The 19,750-nt window shown below is 41.9% G+C and overlaps 1 protein-coding gene and 1 long non-coding RNA gene across 4 annotated transcripts in view; one reads left to right on the top strand and one right to left on the bottom strand.

The window, feature by feature from the left end:
- The window catches only part of SERINC4 (serine incorporator 4), a 35,102-nt gene that overhangs the window by 13,592 nt on the left and 1,760 nt on the right, over positions 1-19,750 (bottom strand). For all 3 annotated transcript variants that reach the window (XM_075207839.1, XM_075207840.1, XM_075207841.1), the window contains exons 3-9: positions 18,729-18,907; positions 17,607-17,686; positions 9,373-9,466; positions 8,373-8,584; positions 7,165-7,260; positions 6,102-6,228; positions 217-289 (exon numbers count right to left, since the gene is read on the bottom strand). In XM_075207839.1, the coding sequence (XP_075063940.1) occupies positions 217-289; positions 6,102-6,228; positions 7,165-7,260; positions 8,373-8,584; positions 9,373-9,466; positions 17,607-17,686; positions 18,729-18,907 (861 nt within the window). The remainder of the gene's footprint in view (positions 1-216; positions 290-6,101; positions 6,229-7,164; positions 7,261-8,372; positions 8,585-9,372; positions 9,467-17,606; positions 17,687-18,728; positions 18,908-19,750) is intronic.
- Positions 46-19,750, top strand: part of LOC142151819 (uncharacterized) — a 21,456-nt gene continuing 1,751 nt past the window's right edge. Inside the window, exons 1-2 of the long non-coding RNA XR_012691250.1 lie at positions 46-273; positions 19,745-19,750. The exon at positions 19,745-19,750 is cut by the window's right edge and continues 256 nt beyond it. This is a non-coding gene — a long non-coding RNA (uncharacterized LOC142151819). The remainder of the gene's footprint in view (positions 274-19,744) is intronic.

The raw sequence follows: 19,750 nt of genomic DNA, 5'->3' as shown, positions 1-19,750 counted from the left end.
CTCAATTTACCACAGTAATTATCTCACTGAATATGCTGATCTGAACTAGCAATGAACCTCCTAAAATACTGTGCACTGAGCACATGTAATGCTTACCCATCAGGAAGGAAATGTGAGAAAAATCTACGAGCTACGAGTCATAATAACAGGTTATGGAAATCATTCTGAATACAAAAAAATGAGTTTCTGCTCCATGAAGAATAACAGTGTACTAACTTGGAACTCATAAGTGTAGACCTTAATCATCCACATCGGACCAAACATCTCTGCAAGGTAAGAAGCTTCATTGCTGTAAACAGAAAGAAATACATGCAAAGTTAGGAGTCAATGCATGGTAAATATCCTGCAGACTTTCTGCAACAAATTGAACTTAAATTACATTGTCCTCAGATACCGTCAGTGCATGTTTTACAGATCTTGGGCCTGATTCATTAAGGATCTTAACTTAAGAATCTTCTTATTTAAGTCTCCTGGACAAAACCATGTTACAATGCAAGGGGTGCAAATTAGTATTCTGTTTTGCACATAAGTTAAATACTGACTGTTTTTTCATGCAGCACACAAATACTTGATAGCTTATTTGTACACTGAAATTTAAAGTTGATATTTGTGTGCTACATGAAAAAACAGTCAGTATTTAACTTATGTGCAATACAGAATACTAATTTGCACCCCTTGCATTGTAACATGGCTATGTCCAGGAGACTTAAATAAGAAGTTTCTTAAGTTACGATCCTTAATGAATCAGGCCCTTTGTCACAGCCTCACATGTCAAATAAGAAGTAAAACATATTCATGTTTTACAACTAGTCCGACAACTGAGAGAAGTTAGAAACCAAACTGCAGGTACAGGGTGGGTGCTGTTGTAGCTGAGGGCAACAGCAGCTGTCCAGTTGTCTACACAATGTCTGCAGTTTACTTTCAAACGAATATATCTCATAAGTGGTGTAAGCCTTTAACATGCCTAGTAGAAGATCTGGAAAGGATCACCAGAAGTCAGCTCTGAAAATGCAGTCACAATGAGCACCTCTGAACATTCACTTGGTGATTATGAGAGTAGTTAATTAACAAAAAGGTGTCACATGAGGCTTCACCGATCAGGGTGACATGAAGAAGGGTTTGAAAGAGACGATAATTAGAAGCACCTAGTTTAAGTCATATTAATATAGTTCTGCTGAAGGCATAGGAGTGTGCTTAGTGTGTTTGGCTCACAGAAGCTAAGCTCTGGGCATTTTGATAAGAACAGGAACTTGCATGTCATGAAGCTCAGAGGGGTGTATCCTTACCTCACCTCAAGTCAGAGAGAGATATCCAGGATATCTATGCTTGGTTGTGGCCCTGACACAACGGAGTCATGCTGTGTGCTGTGTGTAGGGTTTCCCAACTGCTTGCTGGGAAGTCCAACGTCTCCTTGGAGTGAATCAGCCCAGCTTCTCTAGGATTCAAAAGCATCCTTGGAAGCTGATCTACTTTTCATCGATCAAGAACAGGTGAAGCAGCGTGTTTTCTTGAGGGTGAGTATGCTAAATTGACTGCTTTTATCCAGCTCATGTCATCCTCATGCAAATGCTAAGTGCTAAACGAAGTGTTGAATTAATAAGGTTCATTCATAGCTCACGTGAGTTGAAAACACGAGTATCCAAACAAATAGCTTTTCTCATGCTGCAACCAATTAAAGACAAACTGCTCTGATTGGCTATTAATATACAGTCCCCTTTGCATTCTTTCCAGCTCCACTAGGAGCGTGCTCTTCATTGTCCAACAGGGTTTTTTATTTTAATTTTATTAATCCTTGGATTACTTATGGATTATATCAGGATTGTAGTTCTACAAGCACCAGCATGCCCAAGCAGTTAATGACTGCCAGAGGGACCCCATGTTGTGGGGCTCCCTGTTATAGTGTGTCCAGTCCAGCCTGGCATAGCCTGTTTCTTGTTTTGCATGGATACCCCACGATATTCGTCTCCCTGCATTAGCAGTAACTAGACCAGGCTATAAGCACTGGTGCTAGCTACACTTTGTGGGGGGCACACACATTTTTTTATGTGTTTTTAACTGTTTTACTTAGGTCCAACTCTAGATCAGGCCTCTAATGCCAATAGTACAGGCAGACGATATGACACATTTAGTGTTACACTCATGAAGTAGATGGCATGAAAACAGAAGACAAGAATCTGAAATGCAGTTATATAACGTTGAGCCAGATGGGCCGGAATTAGCAGGGATGTGAATGTGTAATGAGGAAGCTTGTGTGGTCTGATCCTTTGTCAGCCGACATTTATGGAGGCTCAATAAAAATGTTCATTCCTCACTCTGCTACTACACTGTAGAAAGGACATATGACTTTATATTCCCAAAAGGTAGACAAATCAGATGTACTGATGTAGTACCCATTATTATACAACACAAAACAAGGTTTTCTACACTATATAGGGGGATGGAAATAATGCTTAAAAACAAAGCCACATAACTTACTGCCAAATATCTTGACAGTCATCTTCAATGATATCCAGGACCTTACCTAAGACAGTGATACCTTACGCAATTGTAAATATATATAAATGTTATAATGTGGTCATTATTACTTTATGTGGTGCCCACCCTACTTATCTGAAGATGTGTGTTTTCAGGAGATGTCTGAAACAGCATTGGTTAGAGGACAGTCAATGTTTGAGAGTCAGTGTCGTCTGAGAGACAGTGCCCACCAGAGTATAAAAGTGCTGGTAATCATAGGAATATGACAGCTAAGAGATAATGATTGTGAAGGTATATAGACAAGGTATGTATGAAAGTGCAGCACTATAGAGGGCTTTGTTGGCAGAGCCGGATTAACAATAGGGCTAAAGGGGCTACAGCCCAGGGGCCTTGGGTATCTGGGGGACCTGCCGGCATTCATCGGGTTGGGGGTGTCCCCGCCCCCAGCTCCGACTGTCACCTCTTCAAGGAGAATGGTAGGCAGCTAACAGCAAATGTTATGCTGTTAGCTGCCTGCTCTTACAGTAGGATTTATGCGGCGCGCAGTAATCTCCTTACTGAGGAGATCTCGTGAGAGTGAGATTATGACTCATAGTCAAGCTCTCACGGAATCTCCTCAGGACGGAGATTACTGCTCACTGCGTAAGTGCTACAGGGAGTAGAACAACAGAAGGGGGTAAGCTCACAGGTGGGGGGGGGGGGGGGAGTTGGGCCCTCATGGCTGGGGGGCTCACAGTACCCTTAGCCCTGGGGCCTCCCTTCCCTTAATCTGGCCCTGATCATGGGTAACAAAAAGGAGAAAGTGTAAGAGAAAGAATATAAAGTTTAATATATTCAAATTGATTATAACATTACCAGTTCGGGGGAGATTATGACTGGGCCTGGGGACAGAAAAAATGGGGGCCTCACAGTACCCCTATCCCAGGGGCCTACAGTGTCTTAATCTGGCCCTGTTTGTCGGTAAGAACCAGATATTTAAATCATATCCTTGAGGGTACAGACAGAGCTGAAACACACGGAGCCCATGAGTGACGTCTACAAATGATATAGGCCGACGGAAGGCAGCTGCTAACTGTATTATCATGTGTGCATGATAATGATCACATTGTTTTGGACATCACACACATGTTGGGGTCAGGTTAACCTGCTAATATTGCTGTATGAGTGGTATGATAATAATATCAGTATACATATAAGCAGCAATGTACCACCAAGGACAGAGCTATAAAGTCAGAGAGGGGACTGAGAGATTTTCCTCCATCCCTGTTATATTATTTGGGACAGTCAGCTTATTATTAGTAAAGCAGTAATAAAAGGTTTGGCTGCATAACAATACAACGCAGTTAGAAATGTTTACAGCAGCACAGAGTTATTAAATGTCCATAAGCAGGCGTGCGTTGGAGGACAGACATCCAGAGGGCAGCTGCTGCTGGCCTCTGTGTTTTGAACTCCTAATATTGTTGGCTTAATTAGAAAAAGATATTTTGCATGCCTGGAGAACCAACAATTCCCCAAGGATCTCTTGTTGCTCTGTCCATGACCTTTCTGCATTTCCACTCAGAGCTCATTAAGTACAGCAAGCCCCGTTTTTTATAACAGCTGCCAACGACTGTCGTTCATATTAAGGTAACTGTAAATATTTTCACCAATCGTGGCCATCACTTCACTTACTGCCTCCCTCTCATTCCCTGCACACGTACCCCAAGGAATATCAGGTTACAACTTCTCATGTTTGGAGCACTTAGACCGTAACTCAGCCATTTATTACATGTGGTACAATCACAATAATGACTGCACTGTGTCAGTCGTTGAGTTTCTCTTGCATGGAAAATGCAAAAAAAAAAATGTTCTGTGATCACAATATACAACACTGTATACCTAATGGTTGTAGGTATAATCACAAACATACAAGCATAGAAAAGGGCTGTGTAGACGTCCATTTGCTTTACTAGCAGGTGAAGTGATTTTATAATTTAGCTGGAAATCAAGTTTCTTCATGATAAACTAATGTGGTCAATGTAAATGCAGTGTAAAACCCACAAGACAAATACAATTAATTAACATATAGACATACAGGTATGTGACATATTAGAACATGACATAGCACTATTGTGGTTGTATTCACTAAATGAGGGAGGCGGGGAACTGGCAAATAGGAAGGAGGTACTGCACTTGGCTCCTGAAATTTAATGCTCTGGGGCCACACACATTGCAGGGGCCAGCGTTATGCTGTCTTAGTATGGGAATATTGATGTGGGTAATAAGAGACTGCGCCATAAGGCACTCAAAAAGGGGCATAAATGTTGGCTTGCTCTGCGTTTTGTTCCCGCAACTTTTTTGTTTTCTTGTTTGTAACACTCCGAACACAAATTGATTTACAATTATGGAAGCAGGTTTTACAACTACTCTCCTTTGGCTTCATATATATACACAGATCAGCCACAACATTAAAACCACCTGCCTAATATTGTGCATGTCTCCCTCGTGCCGCCAAAACAGCCCTGACCCGTCGACGCATGGACTCCACAAGACCTCTGAAGGTGTCCTGTGGTATCTGCCACCAAGATGTTAGCAGCGGGTCATTTAAGTCCTGTAAGTTGCGAAGTGGGGCCTCCATGGCGCAGACTTTTTCCAGCACATCCCACAGATGTTTTAATCGGATTGAGATCTGGGGAATTTTGAGGCAACACCTTGAAATCTTTTTTTTTTATATTTTGCAAACCATTCCTGAACAATGTTTGCAGTGTGGCAGGGCGCATTATCCTGCTGAAAGAGGTCATTGCCATCAGAGAATACTGCTACTATGAAGGGGTGTACTTGGTCTGTAACTATGTTTAGGTAGGTGGTACGTTTCAAAGTAACATCCACATGAATGTCAGGACCCAAGGTTTCCCAGCAGAACATTGCTCAGAGCATTACACTGCCTCCACCGGGCACTCTGACCGGTCTGCGGGTACGCAGCAAGCTGTAATGCACTGTGTGTTCCGACACCTTTCTATCATAGCCAGCATTAAGCTTTCAGCAATTAGTGCTACAGTAGCTCTTCTGTGGGATTGGACCAGACGGGCTAGCCTTCATTCCCCACGAGCATCAATGAGCCTTGGGTGCCCATGACCTTGTCACCAGTTGTCCTTCCTTGGACCACTTTTGATAGGTACTAACCAAAGCATACCAGGAACACCCAGTCGTCTAGCCAGCACAATTTAGTCCTTGTCAAAGTCGCTCAGCTCCTTATACTTGCCCATTTATCCAGCTTCGAACACATCAGTTTTAAGATATGACTGTTCAATTGCTGCCAAATACATCTCACCCATTGACATATGCCACTGTAACTAGATAATCAGAGTTATTTTTACTTCACTTGTCAGTGGTTTTAATGTTGTGGCTGATCAGTGATTTTATATATATATATATATATATATATATATATATAACCAAGAGATGATAGTTTTAAATATCTTAGTTTATAAGTACAAGATCTGTTACCATGAAAGTATTTGCAACTAGTGCAATTATGTAAAATGTCTGGCACATCAGGTACAATTTAAAACCCAAGTATGAGACACACACAGTGACTGAAATATCGCTGCTTATACTCATAAGTGTAAGGATCCATGTGTACCTACCATGCAAACAAGACACACACATACATGATGGCAGCCCCGATAATAGCAATAGACGTGTCTTCTGTCTGCAGATCATCTCTGCTGAAGCTTGGGAAACACACTGTGATATTCTGCCCCCTGTACTGAACTGTAGGGAACACATCCACAAACAAGAAATAAAACCATAAGAATAGTTAAAATGATAACAAAAGAAATGGCATAATAAATGAGAGCAAGAAATGATAGACACACAAAGACATAAGACTACAGCAGAGGGTGTTGACCTGTGACTTTCCTGATGTCCTAGAACTACAATCCCAGCTTGCAGAGCATGATGGGATTTTCCACAACAGCTGGAGAGCCACAGATTGCCACAGCCTGGAATACAGTAATAATATAATAAAGCTGTAAAGTGATGGAGAGAAGCAGAAAGTGCAATGTACAAAGTACAGAGAAACCAAGAGAAAGAGAGTTTGGGATAAAGTGATAGAGAATCTATTCAAAAGAAAAAGTGAGAAGTTATTCTGTTTTGTATTATAGTTGAAAATACAATTTTTTTTTTATTTTTTTTTAAAAGTGAGAAAAGGAATTGATGGAAACGTTTTAGAGAAAGTGTTAAGTGATGCTGAAAAATCTAGTGTAATGATACAGAGTAAGTGATAGAAACAGTTACTAAATATTAGAAATACACATACAGCGATATAAAGAGGTAAATAAATAGATAAATAGCCTAAAGCCATAATATAAGATAGAAGGGACAACAAATGGTTTGTTGATGTGGGCTTGTCACGTAACAGAATAGCCGTGTTCCACTATGATGTGCTGACAATTACTGTTTGATCTATCTGGAAAACTTTGATATAAAACCCTCACAGTGAACACAATCTCCATTATTACAAACAATGGGGACTGGGAAAGTGTGAACTGCATTGTGATCACACACTAGCACATAAAGACAGGCTGACAGCTTCAGAATGGTTCAACCAAGGACACAGCAAGTCTATGAAACCACAATAATAGTGACAGAAATACTTTGTTCTATGCAGTATCATTCATTGTACTTAGATATTAGTTTTTCACTGACTTCTTTCTGGAGGCCGACTTGAGAGGGCTGAAAACGTAAGGTAGGTGACATAGCAGCTAATGATGGAGGACTGAAGCAATCCAGAACGAGGCTGCTCTAGAAAACAAGAAATGATACAAATATTAAAGTAAAGGAAGTTACAACTGACAATATTCTAAAGGCCAATGATATGGTCTAAACGAAAAGCATTTTGTAGGATTTCAATAGATGATGTCATAGCTTATAGTTCTGAAAATTGTTTGGTGGCCTCATAACTGCTTGGGGTAAAAACATCAAAGCAGGAAGATACTTAGAGACCCTATTGGCACAAATGTCATGATACAAGAATAGCATTCACATGCTAAGTAGACAAAGTCATGACCTCCCATGGCCTCACTATATGATTTATGCCAATGGCATTACTAGAGGGGTTGCTGGAGAACTACAGGCTCTGATGTGATCTTGAAGGATAATTTAAACATAAATATAGGCCTAAAGAGCTTAAATAGCAGCTAACATTCAGCCTGTAAAAGTAGAAGACAAACTATTTGCAATACGTTTACTGCTTTATACAACGTGAGCCTATTTACTAGTGTCTATATAAAGAATAGAAAAATATACATTTAAAAAAATGCCTCCGAGTCCACCAAAGAGATAGACGTATATCAAACGTTACACAATGAGAGTTATAAATGTGGTACAAAAGTGGTAGAAGCGCTTGGACTTTGACGTGACGTCAAAATGTCAAACCACTTTAAAAATTGATTAAACCTCACAAGTTCAAACATCTTTGTGACACAATCATCACTAGACCCCAATTTAAATTTGGGGTTGAAAATTTGCGGCACGTGTTTACCGTTCATGTTTGAGTTCCACCGTTCACATACACCATTCAGGGTTTGGGTTATTATTTTGAAACACTATTTAAATAACATCAAAGTATTTTAACTTTTTTTTTAAATTCAAATAGTGAGTACTACAGTATTTTACCTTTTACCATTATAACATAGTCAAACTGGCTTGAACATGGTTAAATTCAGAAAATGTGTGGCAACTTTTTGATACCCATTCAAGGAACCGGTTTGAGAAACAATCTGCAGTTGGTTCAAACATCTAGGTTATTAGCAAGCAGAGAATCTCTCTTTATAACAGACAGCTTTCCATCCTCTGTGATTTACTGGTGAGCTTCTAAACAGTAATGGAAAGCCAAACATCTATATTCTACTTACTGAGCTGTACGCAAGGGGTGATGGAAATGAAGGACATGATTATACACAAGCTGATGTTAACGCTGATCAGCCCTTTGTTCAGCAGGCAGGCAGCGGGGTGGGTGAAGTATGTGTACAGGAAATAGAAGGCCAGAGAGGCAATAAAATAGAACAGCAATGTGGTGACGAGAACTGCCAAATACCAGCGCTTGTCTTTCAATGCACCGGTCAGCCTGGGATAAAAAGAAACGACAGGTGATTTATGACCATGTGAATATAATACAGTGCACATTGCAGTGATTTTATTGTAGAGTTAAAATATTCCACTATCACATGCAAGGCTATGGCAGTGACAGCACAACACAATTTGGTGCCGCAGCTAGTCTAAAATAGTAATTTAGTATAGGATAAAATGGAACCTTCTGCTATACTTTCCATTATTAACCAATGGATGATTTAGCATATTGTATCTGCAAAAATATATGTTAAGCCCTTTTAATTTCAGTAACAGGTGTGTAGCATTTCTGCACCTTCATAACAGAAGCTGTCACAATGGAGAATGCTATATAAATATACTACACTGATGGGCCTCCACAAAGTGAAACAGCTGCCTATACATTGAATTTGGTGTCAGCGCTGGCCCATACACAGTGGTTAAAGCGTTAACGCAAAGGGCAGCCAAGTAAATAGCGTTCTCAGAAGTGACAGCTAATGCAGTGGGAATGCAGGTTTCTATGCCGTTTTCTTCTTCACTAAGGTGCAGCATGAAAATATGTCTAGGCGCTCTACTGAGTGTTACCCTGTAAATGTTGATGATTGGCTGCTGTACTTCCAAAGGTTGAGCACAGAAGAAGGGCAGACTTACTGCTTGCACAATGTTTATACTGCCCCCATGTGGTGATAGTAGGTGCATAAGTAAACCCAAATATTCCCGTTTTTAAAACAATTTTTAATGTCAAGCAATCAGAAATAAGTTATTATCCTAAAAACAAAAATCTCTTTCAGCATAAGGAAATCTCACCAGTTCTTGTTCCAAGTGTGAGCAAATGCCGTTATCAGAATCAGCTGGATGAGGACAAATGAGAATCCACCACACATACCAACATAATGCCACACTGTGGAAACAAACGCCAAGGGCTATTACAGTGCAGGATTAGCCACACACACGCACATACATAGTCTTTACATTTAGTTGTACATTTAGCTTAAGACTGTGGCAGTGTATTAATATATTCCTTAATACATTTTATTCATATTGTTACAATTTTACAAAAATTGTACGCATCACAATCTTTTGTTCCTTAGAATGCAAGCGGATTTCAGAGAACACTGTCTTACATACCTACAACTTGTCAACTGTTTAGGCTTTAGGCTTAGGCAATGTGTTGCTCTCCAGCTGTTGTGAAACTACAAATCTCAGCATGTCCGCATGATGGGATATGTAATTCCCCAATAGCTGACATGCATGCTGATAATGAGATCTTCAGAAAAGCAGCAACTCAATAAAAAATGATCTAACAATTGATTGTAACAAAACACTGAAATTCAGGGTTTCCCAATTTTTTATTTGCCTATGTGTAGAAACCAAGTACCGACCTAATTATGGAAAAGTTCACCCCGGAAACACTAATATTTGTGAATGTTTAATGAATACTTTCACTGATCTTTTGAATACATATGTTATAAACTGATGCTGTAACCTATAGTTTCAGTTAAACTAAACAGACCACAGTACTCCTTGAAAGGCGGTTTCCATCTTCAAATATTTTTCATTTATTGGCTTGTACATGCCCCATGAAACTATCACTACAGTGCTTTTTATTGATGGACTTCTATCCTTTTCAACCATGTCTTTATATCATGAGATAGTAGCTTATTTTTCTTTTCCTGGGATATGACACTAACACTAATTTCTGGATACTGTTGTATTTAATGTAGAGAACACAGAACAGCTGTGTCAGGACAAGGGTAGCAAACACAACTTTTTCTGATGATATTAACACATAGCTAAAAAACACAAAGCAGTAGTCCTTGTTCAAGCCAAACAATATCTGAAGGTGACACAAGATAGTATGTAACACCTTACTGAGCTGCTGTGGGAGTAATATACAGTCATGGCCAAAAGTTTTGAGAATGACACAAGTATTGGTTTTCACAAATGGTACCAAAACATCCTCCAAGAGAAACTTCTCCCAACCATCCAAGAACAGTTTGGTGATGAAAAATGCCTTTTCCAGCATAAAGGATCACCTTGCCATAAAGCAAAAGTGATAACTAAGTGTCTCGGGGATCAATACATCAAAATTTTGGGTTCATGGCCAGGAAACTCCCCAGACCTTAATCCCATTGAGAACTTGTGGTCAATCCTCAAGAGGCGGGTGGACAAACAAAACCCAAAAATTCTGACAAACTCTAAGCATTGATTAGGCAAGAATGGGCGGCCATCAGTCAGTATGTGGCCCAGAAGTTGATTGACAGCATGCCAGGGCGAATTGCAGAGGTCTTCAAAAAGAAGGGTCAACACTGCAAATATTGACTCTTTGCATAAACTTAATGTAATTGTCACTAAAAGCCTCTGACACTTATGAAATGCTTGTCACTTTACTTCAGTATATCATAGCAACATCTGACAAAAAGGTCTAAAAACACTGAAGCTGCAGACTTTATGAAACCCAATATTTGTGTCATTCTCAAAAGTTTTGGCCTTGACTGTATGTGGAGAATTGGTGATGCTGCTCAGGATAGTAAAAGATGTCCCCATGGTAGTGGAAAATACAAATAATTCCTGGCACTTCAAAGTGATGCATAAAAAATAGTGCGTGGAAGTATTGTTATTGCAAGGACCTGATAATGTTGGTAAAAACGTGACAAAAGACAATATCTATCTGAAAAAAAGTTTGTACATTCCAAATTATGACTCTCATGAGAGTTGTAATACAACTGTATAGCACTGCATTAAGTACAGATAGTTTAAAATTAACATGTACACGATATACTATACATGCAATCATAGTACAGCATAGATACAGTCAAATCCATAAATATTAGGACATCGACACAATTCTCACATTTTGGGCTCTATACACCACCACAATCGATTTGTAATGAAACAAACAAGATGTGATTTAACTGCAGACTTTCAGATTTAATTTGAGGTCATTTACATCCAAATCAGGTGAACAGTGTAGGAATTACAACGGTTTCTATATGTGCCTCCCACTTTTTAAGGGACCAAATGTAATGGGACAAACTAAACAATAATATATCAAACTTTCACTTTTTAATACTTTGTTGCAAATCCTTTGCAGTCAATTATAGCCTGAAGTCTGGAAGGCATAGACATCACCAGACGCTGGGTTTCATCCCTGGTGATGCTCTGCCAAGCCTCTACTGCAAATGTCTTCAGTTTCTGCTTGTTCTTGGGGCATTTTCCCTTCAGTTTTGTCTTCATCAAGTGAAATGCATGCTCAATCGGATTCAGGTCAGGTAATTGACTTGGCCATTGCATAACATTCCATTTGTTAGCCTTAAAAAAACAATTTGGTTGCTTTTGCAGTATGCTTCGGGTCATTGTCCATCTGCACTGTGAAGCACCGTCCAATAAGTTCTGAAGTACTTGACTGAATATGAGCAGATAATATTGCCCAAAACACTTCAGAATTCATCCTGCTGCTTTTGTCAGCAGTCACATCATCAATAAATACAAGGGAACCAGTTCCATTGTCAGTCATACATGTCCACGCCATGACACTACCACCACCATGCTTCACTGATGAGGTGGTATGTTTTGGATCATGAGCAGATCCTTTCCTTCTCCATACTCTTCTCTTCCCATCACTCTGGTACAAGTTGATCTTTGTCTCATCTGTCCATAGGATGTTGTTCCAGAACTGTAATGGCTTTTTTTAGATGTTGTTTACCAAACTCTAATCTGGTCTTCCTGTTTTTGCGGCTCACAAATGGTTTACATCTTGTGGTGAACCCTCTACATTCATTCTTGTGAAGTCTTCCCTTGATTGTTGACTTTGACACATATACACCTACCTCCTGGAGAGTGTTCTTGATTTGGCCAACTGTTGTGAAGGGGTTTTTCTTCACCAGGGAAAAAATTCTTCTGTCATCCACCACAGTTGTTTTCCATGGTCTTCTGGTGTTGCTGAGCTCTCCGATGCATTTTTTCTTTTTAAGAATGTTCCAAACAGTTGATTTGGCCACACCTAATGTTTTTGCTATCTCTCTGATGGGTTTGTTTTGATTTTTCAGCCAAATGATGGCTTGCTTCACTGATAGTGACAGCTCTTTGGATGCCTGTAGCCCAAGTTATACCTTCTACCTGTCTGCCTGTGCTCCCAGCACGCCTTTCATCATACTAAATGTGCCACTGAACATACCTTCTACCAGTCTACATGTACCTGACCTGCCTGTCTGTGTCCCCCAGCACACCTTTTACTAACATATCTGTGTCCCCAGCACACCCCTTACTAACATGTCTGTGTTCCCCAGGACACCTCTTATTAACATGTCTGTGTCCTCCAGCACACCCCTTACTAACATGTCTGTGTCCCCCAGCACACCTCTTACTAACATGTCTGTGTCCCCAGCACACCCCTTACTAACATGTCTGTGTTCCCCAGGACACCTCTTATTAACATGTCTGTGTCCTCCAGCACACCCCTTACTAACATGTCTGTGTCCCCCAGCACACCTCTTACTAACATGTCTGTGTCCCCCAGCACACCTCTTACTAACATGTCTGTGTTCCAAGCGCACCTCTTACTAACATGTCTGTGTCCTCCAGCACACATTTTACGAACACATCTGTGTCAAACTGTGAGAGTCTTACCTGATCCCCACGGCAAACGGCGGACTCGTCCGGTGGAGCCTAGAGATGTTGCCGGGTCGAGGAGCCAATCGGCGCTCCCCGACTGGACATTTAAACTTTGGCGCCGCCGAAAGCCAGTCAGGGCTTGCGGAGGCGTGGGCAGCGTGACACATCGACGTGCTGATGTCATCGGGCGTTGGCGAGCCGGAGTCTATTTAAGATGCCGGCGCCTCGGAGTTCAGGTGACAGCGGTAAGCAAGAGTGAAGTACAGCATGGGACCGTAGCAGAAGACAGAAGTGCAGCGAGCAGCAAAGGTAGAGAGCCCTTGTCAGGGGTGAAAGCTACTCTGTCTCGTGAAGACCCGGCGGCGACCAGAACTAGAGAAGAGTCCTGGCGGCAGTTCCTGGAGGATGGCTGCGTAAAGAAGAGGACCTACGCTGAGGTGGCAAGACGTTTCCCTGGATCAGGTAAGGCCCCCTGGGCACCACCTCTCCCACACCGGCGCCCGCACTCTTTGACACAATCTTTTCTGGCCACTGATCTCTCACTGGGCACAAGGCCCGAGCGCCACCCCAGGCACTAGCCCTGAGCACCAGTTAGGGGGGCCACTGTAGGCTTTCTTTGGGTGTTAGGCCTATAGCCAGGTAAGGGACTCGGTCCCGCAAGCAGGGCACAAGGCCCTTAGATAGTTAGGCCTGTGCATTAAACCCCATTACCAGGGAAGAGCGCTGCCCGTAGTCTAGGCACTAGGCCCCGGGGTAGGGAAAAGTTGGGTGCCAAGGCCCACGGAAAGTAGAGACTAGGCTTTCGTCATCGGGGGGCACTGGGCCCGGAACACCATCCAGTTCATGCAGCAGGCTCTGTGCAGGGTAGAAAGACTTACTGTGCATTGTTGTACTGTGTACTGCGTGGGTTGTGTTTCCTCTCCAGGAGCAAGAAGTCAGCGTCCCATTGGAGGTAGGCTCTGGTGCCTGGTTCGTTCTCTGCCCACACTTGAGGCCCGGAAGGGGCAAAGGAGAACGGGCAAAGCACCACGCCAGAGGAAAAACCACAAGGTAGTCTTCCTGTCCGATAAGTCCCCAGAGTACCTGTAAGGTTCCAGAGACAGTGATCGGGCTCTTTGCTGACATTGCAGCACAGCCCTTTTGAGTTCCGGGGCTGTTACCCGCGGATCCATTTGGGTGCCCGTTGCTGAGTTCCGGCAGGTTAGCCTGACGGTTCCAGGTCAGGAACCGCCAGACCCGACGGTGTTTTGCTGGCAAGTGTATCCCTGTCACCTAAACTGCTGGGTGGCCCTCACTACTGGTGAGTAGAGCGTTTGGGCGAGAACGTTCTCTGTCCCAAATACTCGCAGCCCTCGTGTCCAGGCCAGAGTAAGAAGGGGTGATGGCAGGCGGAATCGAGCGAGTGTCTCCGTTCCTGGTCGTAGTCCCTTCCCCCTCCCCTCTCCCTTGGTAGGCACGTCTCTCTTTTTTGTCTCATCTGCAGGAGGAAGAAGAGCGATGGGACCGGAAGTACGGTGGTGGGTTATCTACAGCCGGAAGAAGCAACACCTTCCAGCAGTCTTCGGGATCGGGTGAGTACCTCCAGTGTAGAACAGGGAAACCGCCCTGGTGGGTATGTGGGGTATTTTACTGATACGTCTGTATTCTCCCAGCCAGTGAGCCTTGAGATATTGTCCTCTGGTTCCTGTTGGGAACCAATAGAACTGGCTTCCAGTGATTAAATCTTCCAAGCACAGAGTTCCAACATGCTTTGCTGTTACTGATGCCAGAGCCGCACTGAAAACCCAGCTTACTCCACCGTCCTCCACGATTCAGACAAACAGGAGCAGGGCCCTGCACAGTAAAAGCATATTATAATGCAACACATGGAAACACTAATCACTGAGAACTAGTTAATTGTTATTTTTATTATATCTATGATGTTTACATATGATTTTTACATACTGTATGTTGTTTAATATTAAACAACTTCAAAACTACCTTTATCACCCTAGCAGCATTGGTGTTCAACAATTTGAAGAATTATTATTATTATTCTTTATTTATAAGGCGCCACAACATTTATGCAGCGCTGTACAGATTACAAACAGTAGACCAAACATGGTATAACAGCATAGAACAATAAACGAGTAAAATGAAGACTCCAAAAGCTCCAAGCATAGCTAGTACCAGTGTAGCTGCAGCAGAAGTAAAAGGTATAGAGACAGGAGGGAAGAGGGCCCTGCTCGTAAGAGCTTACATCCTAAAAGAAGGGCAAGCAGACAGCAGGTACAAGGGGGAGTCAGTGGAGGGGATCTAGGACAAGAGGAGCGTAGGAGCATAGAGAGATGGTTAGGCGGATGGTCAGTAGGCTTTTTCAGAACAGGTGAGTTTTTGGTGCCAGTTTGAAGGTGCACAAACCAGGGGAGAGTTGGATAGATTGAGAGAGGTCGTTCCAGTGGAGGGGGGCAGCCCGGGAGAAATCTTGGATTCAGGAGTGGGTTGTGATGATCAGAGTGGAGGAGAGACGACAGTCATTGGCCGTTCGCAGGGACGCGAGGGAGTGTGAATGGAGAGGAGGATGTATGGGGCGGTGGAGTGAGAGAGGGACTTGCAGGTGAGGGTGAGGCGTTCGAAATAGATTCTGTAGAGAAAGAGGAGCAAATGTAAGGCAAGGCGGATAAGAGAGGCAGAAGAAGAGCGGCGTACAAGGAGGATAAGTCTAGAGGTCACGTTAAATATAGAACAAAGGGGGGCAAGGTAGGAGCAGGGGAGGCAGGTGAGGAGAATGTTACAGTAGTCAAGACGGGAAATGATAAATACATAGATGATAATTTTGGTGGCATCCTGTGATAGGAAGGACCGGATGCGGGCAATGTTACATAGTTGGAAGCGACAGGGCAAGAGAATTAATATGGGGGCAAAGGAGAGGGAGGAGTCGAGGGTGACAACCAGGCAGCGGAGTTGGGGAACAGATGAGATGGAGGTATTGTTAACAGTGATAGAGAGGTAAAGGTGTGATGAACATCTGGAAGGAGGGAAGACAATGAGCTTGGTTTTGGTTATATTTATTTTAAGAAAACGTGAGAACATGCAGGAGGGATTGGCAGATGCGTAATCAGATGCAAGAGACAGGAGGGGAGGGGAAAGATCTGGAGAAGAGAGGTAGAGTTGAATGTCATCGGCGTATAAGTGATACTGCAGACCGAAGCAAGCGATGAGTTCACCCAGGGAGGTGGTGTACAGAGAAAAGAGGGAGGGGGGAAGGGGGGGGGGGTAAAAGTGAACAGAGAAAAGGAGCGAGGTATGAGATGAACCATGCAAGGACGAAGCCAGAGAGACCAAAAGAAAGGAGGCTCTGCAGCAGGAGGGGGTGGTCCATATTGTCACAGATACGTCCAGGAGGATGAGCAGGGAAAAGTGTCCCCTGGATTTGGTTGAGAGAAGATCATTGGTAACTTTGGCCAGGGCGGTTTCAGTGGAGTGGAGGGGGCAGAAACCAGATTGGAGAGGATCAAGGAGGGAGTTGGCCGAGAGGTGCCTGGTGAAGTGGTTGCAGAGAATCCGCTCAATTAATTTAGAGGCAAAGGAGAGAAGCGAAATGGGGCGTAGTTAGAGAGTAAGGTGGGGTCAAGATTGGGTTTTTTGAGAGTGGGAACTTAAAGGTTGAGTGGATGATACCAGTGGAGAGTGACAGGTTGAAGAGGTATGCATGGTAGAAGCAGGCAGTGGGAGAGAGGGAGCGAAGAGGGGATGGATTCCAGAAAGAATCATTGAAAACTCTGGGGACTTTTTTACAATTTTACCTGGGTTTCCCTACACAAAAGCTATAAAGCAAAAACAAAGTTATTTACACAACTATTATAAAAAGTTAGTCCCCATCTCTGATGAATAGGTGAAATCATGTCTTTAAAAGCATAAAAGATGCCAACTTTTGCCTCTGGTTCCAGCAAATATATTTATACATGCTTCATACGATGTATCATTGGTTACTAGAAGTAATCTGATTTTCATGAAATATATATAATAGCCTAACCTACTCCAATCTATACACACACTGGTACACCCTCACTTTTATCTCAATCTCCACTCTCAGCCATACTCACTTCTCTTATTCCAGGTCTGGCCATTTCCCAGTTGGTTGTAAGCTCCCACAACTCCCTTTGTTTTAACATCTGAATTTATTTAGTCTATCTTGTATTATTGTTTTATTTATGCTGTGATTTCCCAACTGTTCTGCACTGTGAAGCCTTACAAATCAATGACAATAATAATAATAATAATAATAATAATAATAACAACCTCAGTGACTAATGACACTGCTACAATCTAACATATCATAATTCATCTTTGCTTACACTCAAGATCTGCAACCTCTTATCACATACACAAAATAAATAAATTCTAAGAATAATAAGATATAAAACATGATTTCTGCCTGTTCTTACCGTGTATAAAAGAGTCACTGGGGATAAAGAATGCTGCCACACACATTCCTATTAAAATGAGGAGCTTCAGACACCAAAACCTACAAACCATAATACAAACAAAATCAGTATCCACACCTTATATTGTCTGTCCACATGCTGATACAGAACGTGTAAAGATACTAGGCATCATAGGATGTGTGCTCCAGGGTCCTGGATGGGTAAATCACATCACATGGGCCATCACTGTGCTACTGTTGCAACAATTATACATATATAATCATTCTTTTGACATTACTGTAATACAAAGCACATTAAAATGTTGTAATTTAGATGATTAAACAATTACTAGTAGTGAAAGTTCATAACCCATTTCCCACCAACTCCTTCCGCCCCTTTGAAACCTGTTCACTTTTTTCTGCCCCTGTAGATTATTATTTATTTATTAATTTATCGATTTTGGAAGCTGAAATAAATAAGAGCACAGCAGTAACTGGGTCATCCGAGGACAGGATGTTTAGAACCATATACATGATAATGCACTCCCTCCTACAGTGTACATTGTATGGACCTGAGAAGTCACAGAGGAGATGACATACCTCACAGCTGTCCCGATTTCAGTGTGACAGTCCCGATTTTAGGGATCTGTGCCGCCTGGGAATACGTTTGTCTCGCGGGTAGGAATGTTGGTGGGAAGGGAGGTATGTAATGGACAGGTTGTGCTTTGTAGTGCTAGGTGCCCTCTGAGGGCGTGGTCACACATAGCCATGCCCCCTAGTTGTGTGACCACACCCACTGCCGGGGGCAGACATGTTGGTACGTATGGTATCACCATATAAAAGCAGTTGCAGGATCCTAGATGACTTCTAATATCCATAACAATTCACAGTAGGGTGTCCATGACTTATTGTAATGCACACATTTTTACAATGAACACTGAAACAATGATCAGAACTCACTAATAATTATTGATTACTTCAGATTTTGCTTCATGCATATCTTAACATAATTTGTGTATTATGATGCCATTAACCATCAACTACATCCCTAGTAATGAGTCAGCTCAGGTCACTCAGCCATGTAAAGAAAATCAGAGGTACTATACTATAATAACAAAGTAATCGGTACAGTATCGCTCTTTACCCATTGTGTACCATGGCCCTGAACTCCTGTGTAGACTTCACATTGACAAGGAAAACAGCTTGGATGAAGTAGAAAGATGCAGTGCCAAAACAGACCCTGTACACCGCTGTATATCCCACAAGAATGTCACAGTCTGTACTGCCGGGCAAATGGCTGCACAGGAGAGAAAACCAAGGCACCTGTGATTACAAAAAGACACATCAAAGTAAATCATATTCGCTCATAATGTAGTATGAAAGACTATAAATATGTTTCTTGCAACTGATACCAGTGCAGGTTAGATGGAAATCCCTATCATAGAATATTCCTACCTGAAATAAGGTATACTGGTTTAAATAACTGAGTCTAAGTAAAACAACTTGCACTCAGCTGTGTCACTAATAACCAGGGGCCTGATTCATTAAGGATCGTAACTTGAGAAACTTCTTATTTCATTCTCATGGACAAAACCATGTTACAATGCAAGGGGTGCAAATTAGTTTTCTGTTTTGCACATAAGCTAAATAGTGACTGTTTTTTCATGTAGCACACAAATACTTGATAGCTTATTTGTACACTGAAATTTAAAGTTGATATTTGTGTCCTACATGAAAAAACAGTCAGTATTTAACTTATGTGCAAAACAGAATACTAATTTGCACCCCTTGCATTGTAACATTGTTTTGTCCAGGAGACTAAAATAAGAAGTTTCTCAAGTTAAGATCCTTAATGAATCAGGCCCCAGGTCCTCAAGCTCTGTGCTAAGGTCCAGTCACCCCAACAAGATTAGCTCCATCCAACATAATTTCCATAAACATTGCAATAAAATAATGACATAGCTTCCAATTAGACAAATAACTATATCTACATTGCTGTATTCTTCACAGGCTGTCTAAACAATCCAGTATGTAACCAGACTGCTTACGGCCTACTATGGCTACTGTTGCAAGTTATGAAGATACTGACCCTGTTTTGGTTTTTGAACTTGTTTTTGTTTTTACAGCAATGTAAGTTACTGTTTGTAATGTACTTTACAGATATTT

The sequence above is a fragment of the Mixophyes fleayi genome, chromosome 4 (assembly GCF_038048845.1).
Source record: "Mixophyes fleayi isolate aMixFle1 chromosome 4, aMixFle1.hap1, whole genome shotgun sequence".
Classification (NCBI taxonomy): Eukaryota; Metazoa; Chordata; class Amphibia; order Anura; family Limnodynastidae; genus Mixophyes; species Mixophyes fleayi.
Note: the sequence above shows the minus strand (reverse complement) of the source record. Positions and strands in the feature narration are given on the sequence as shown.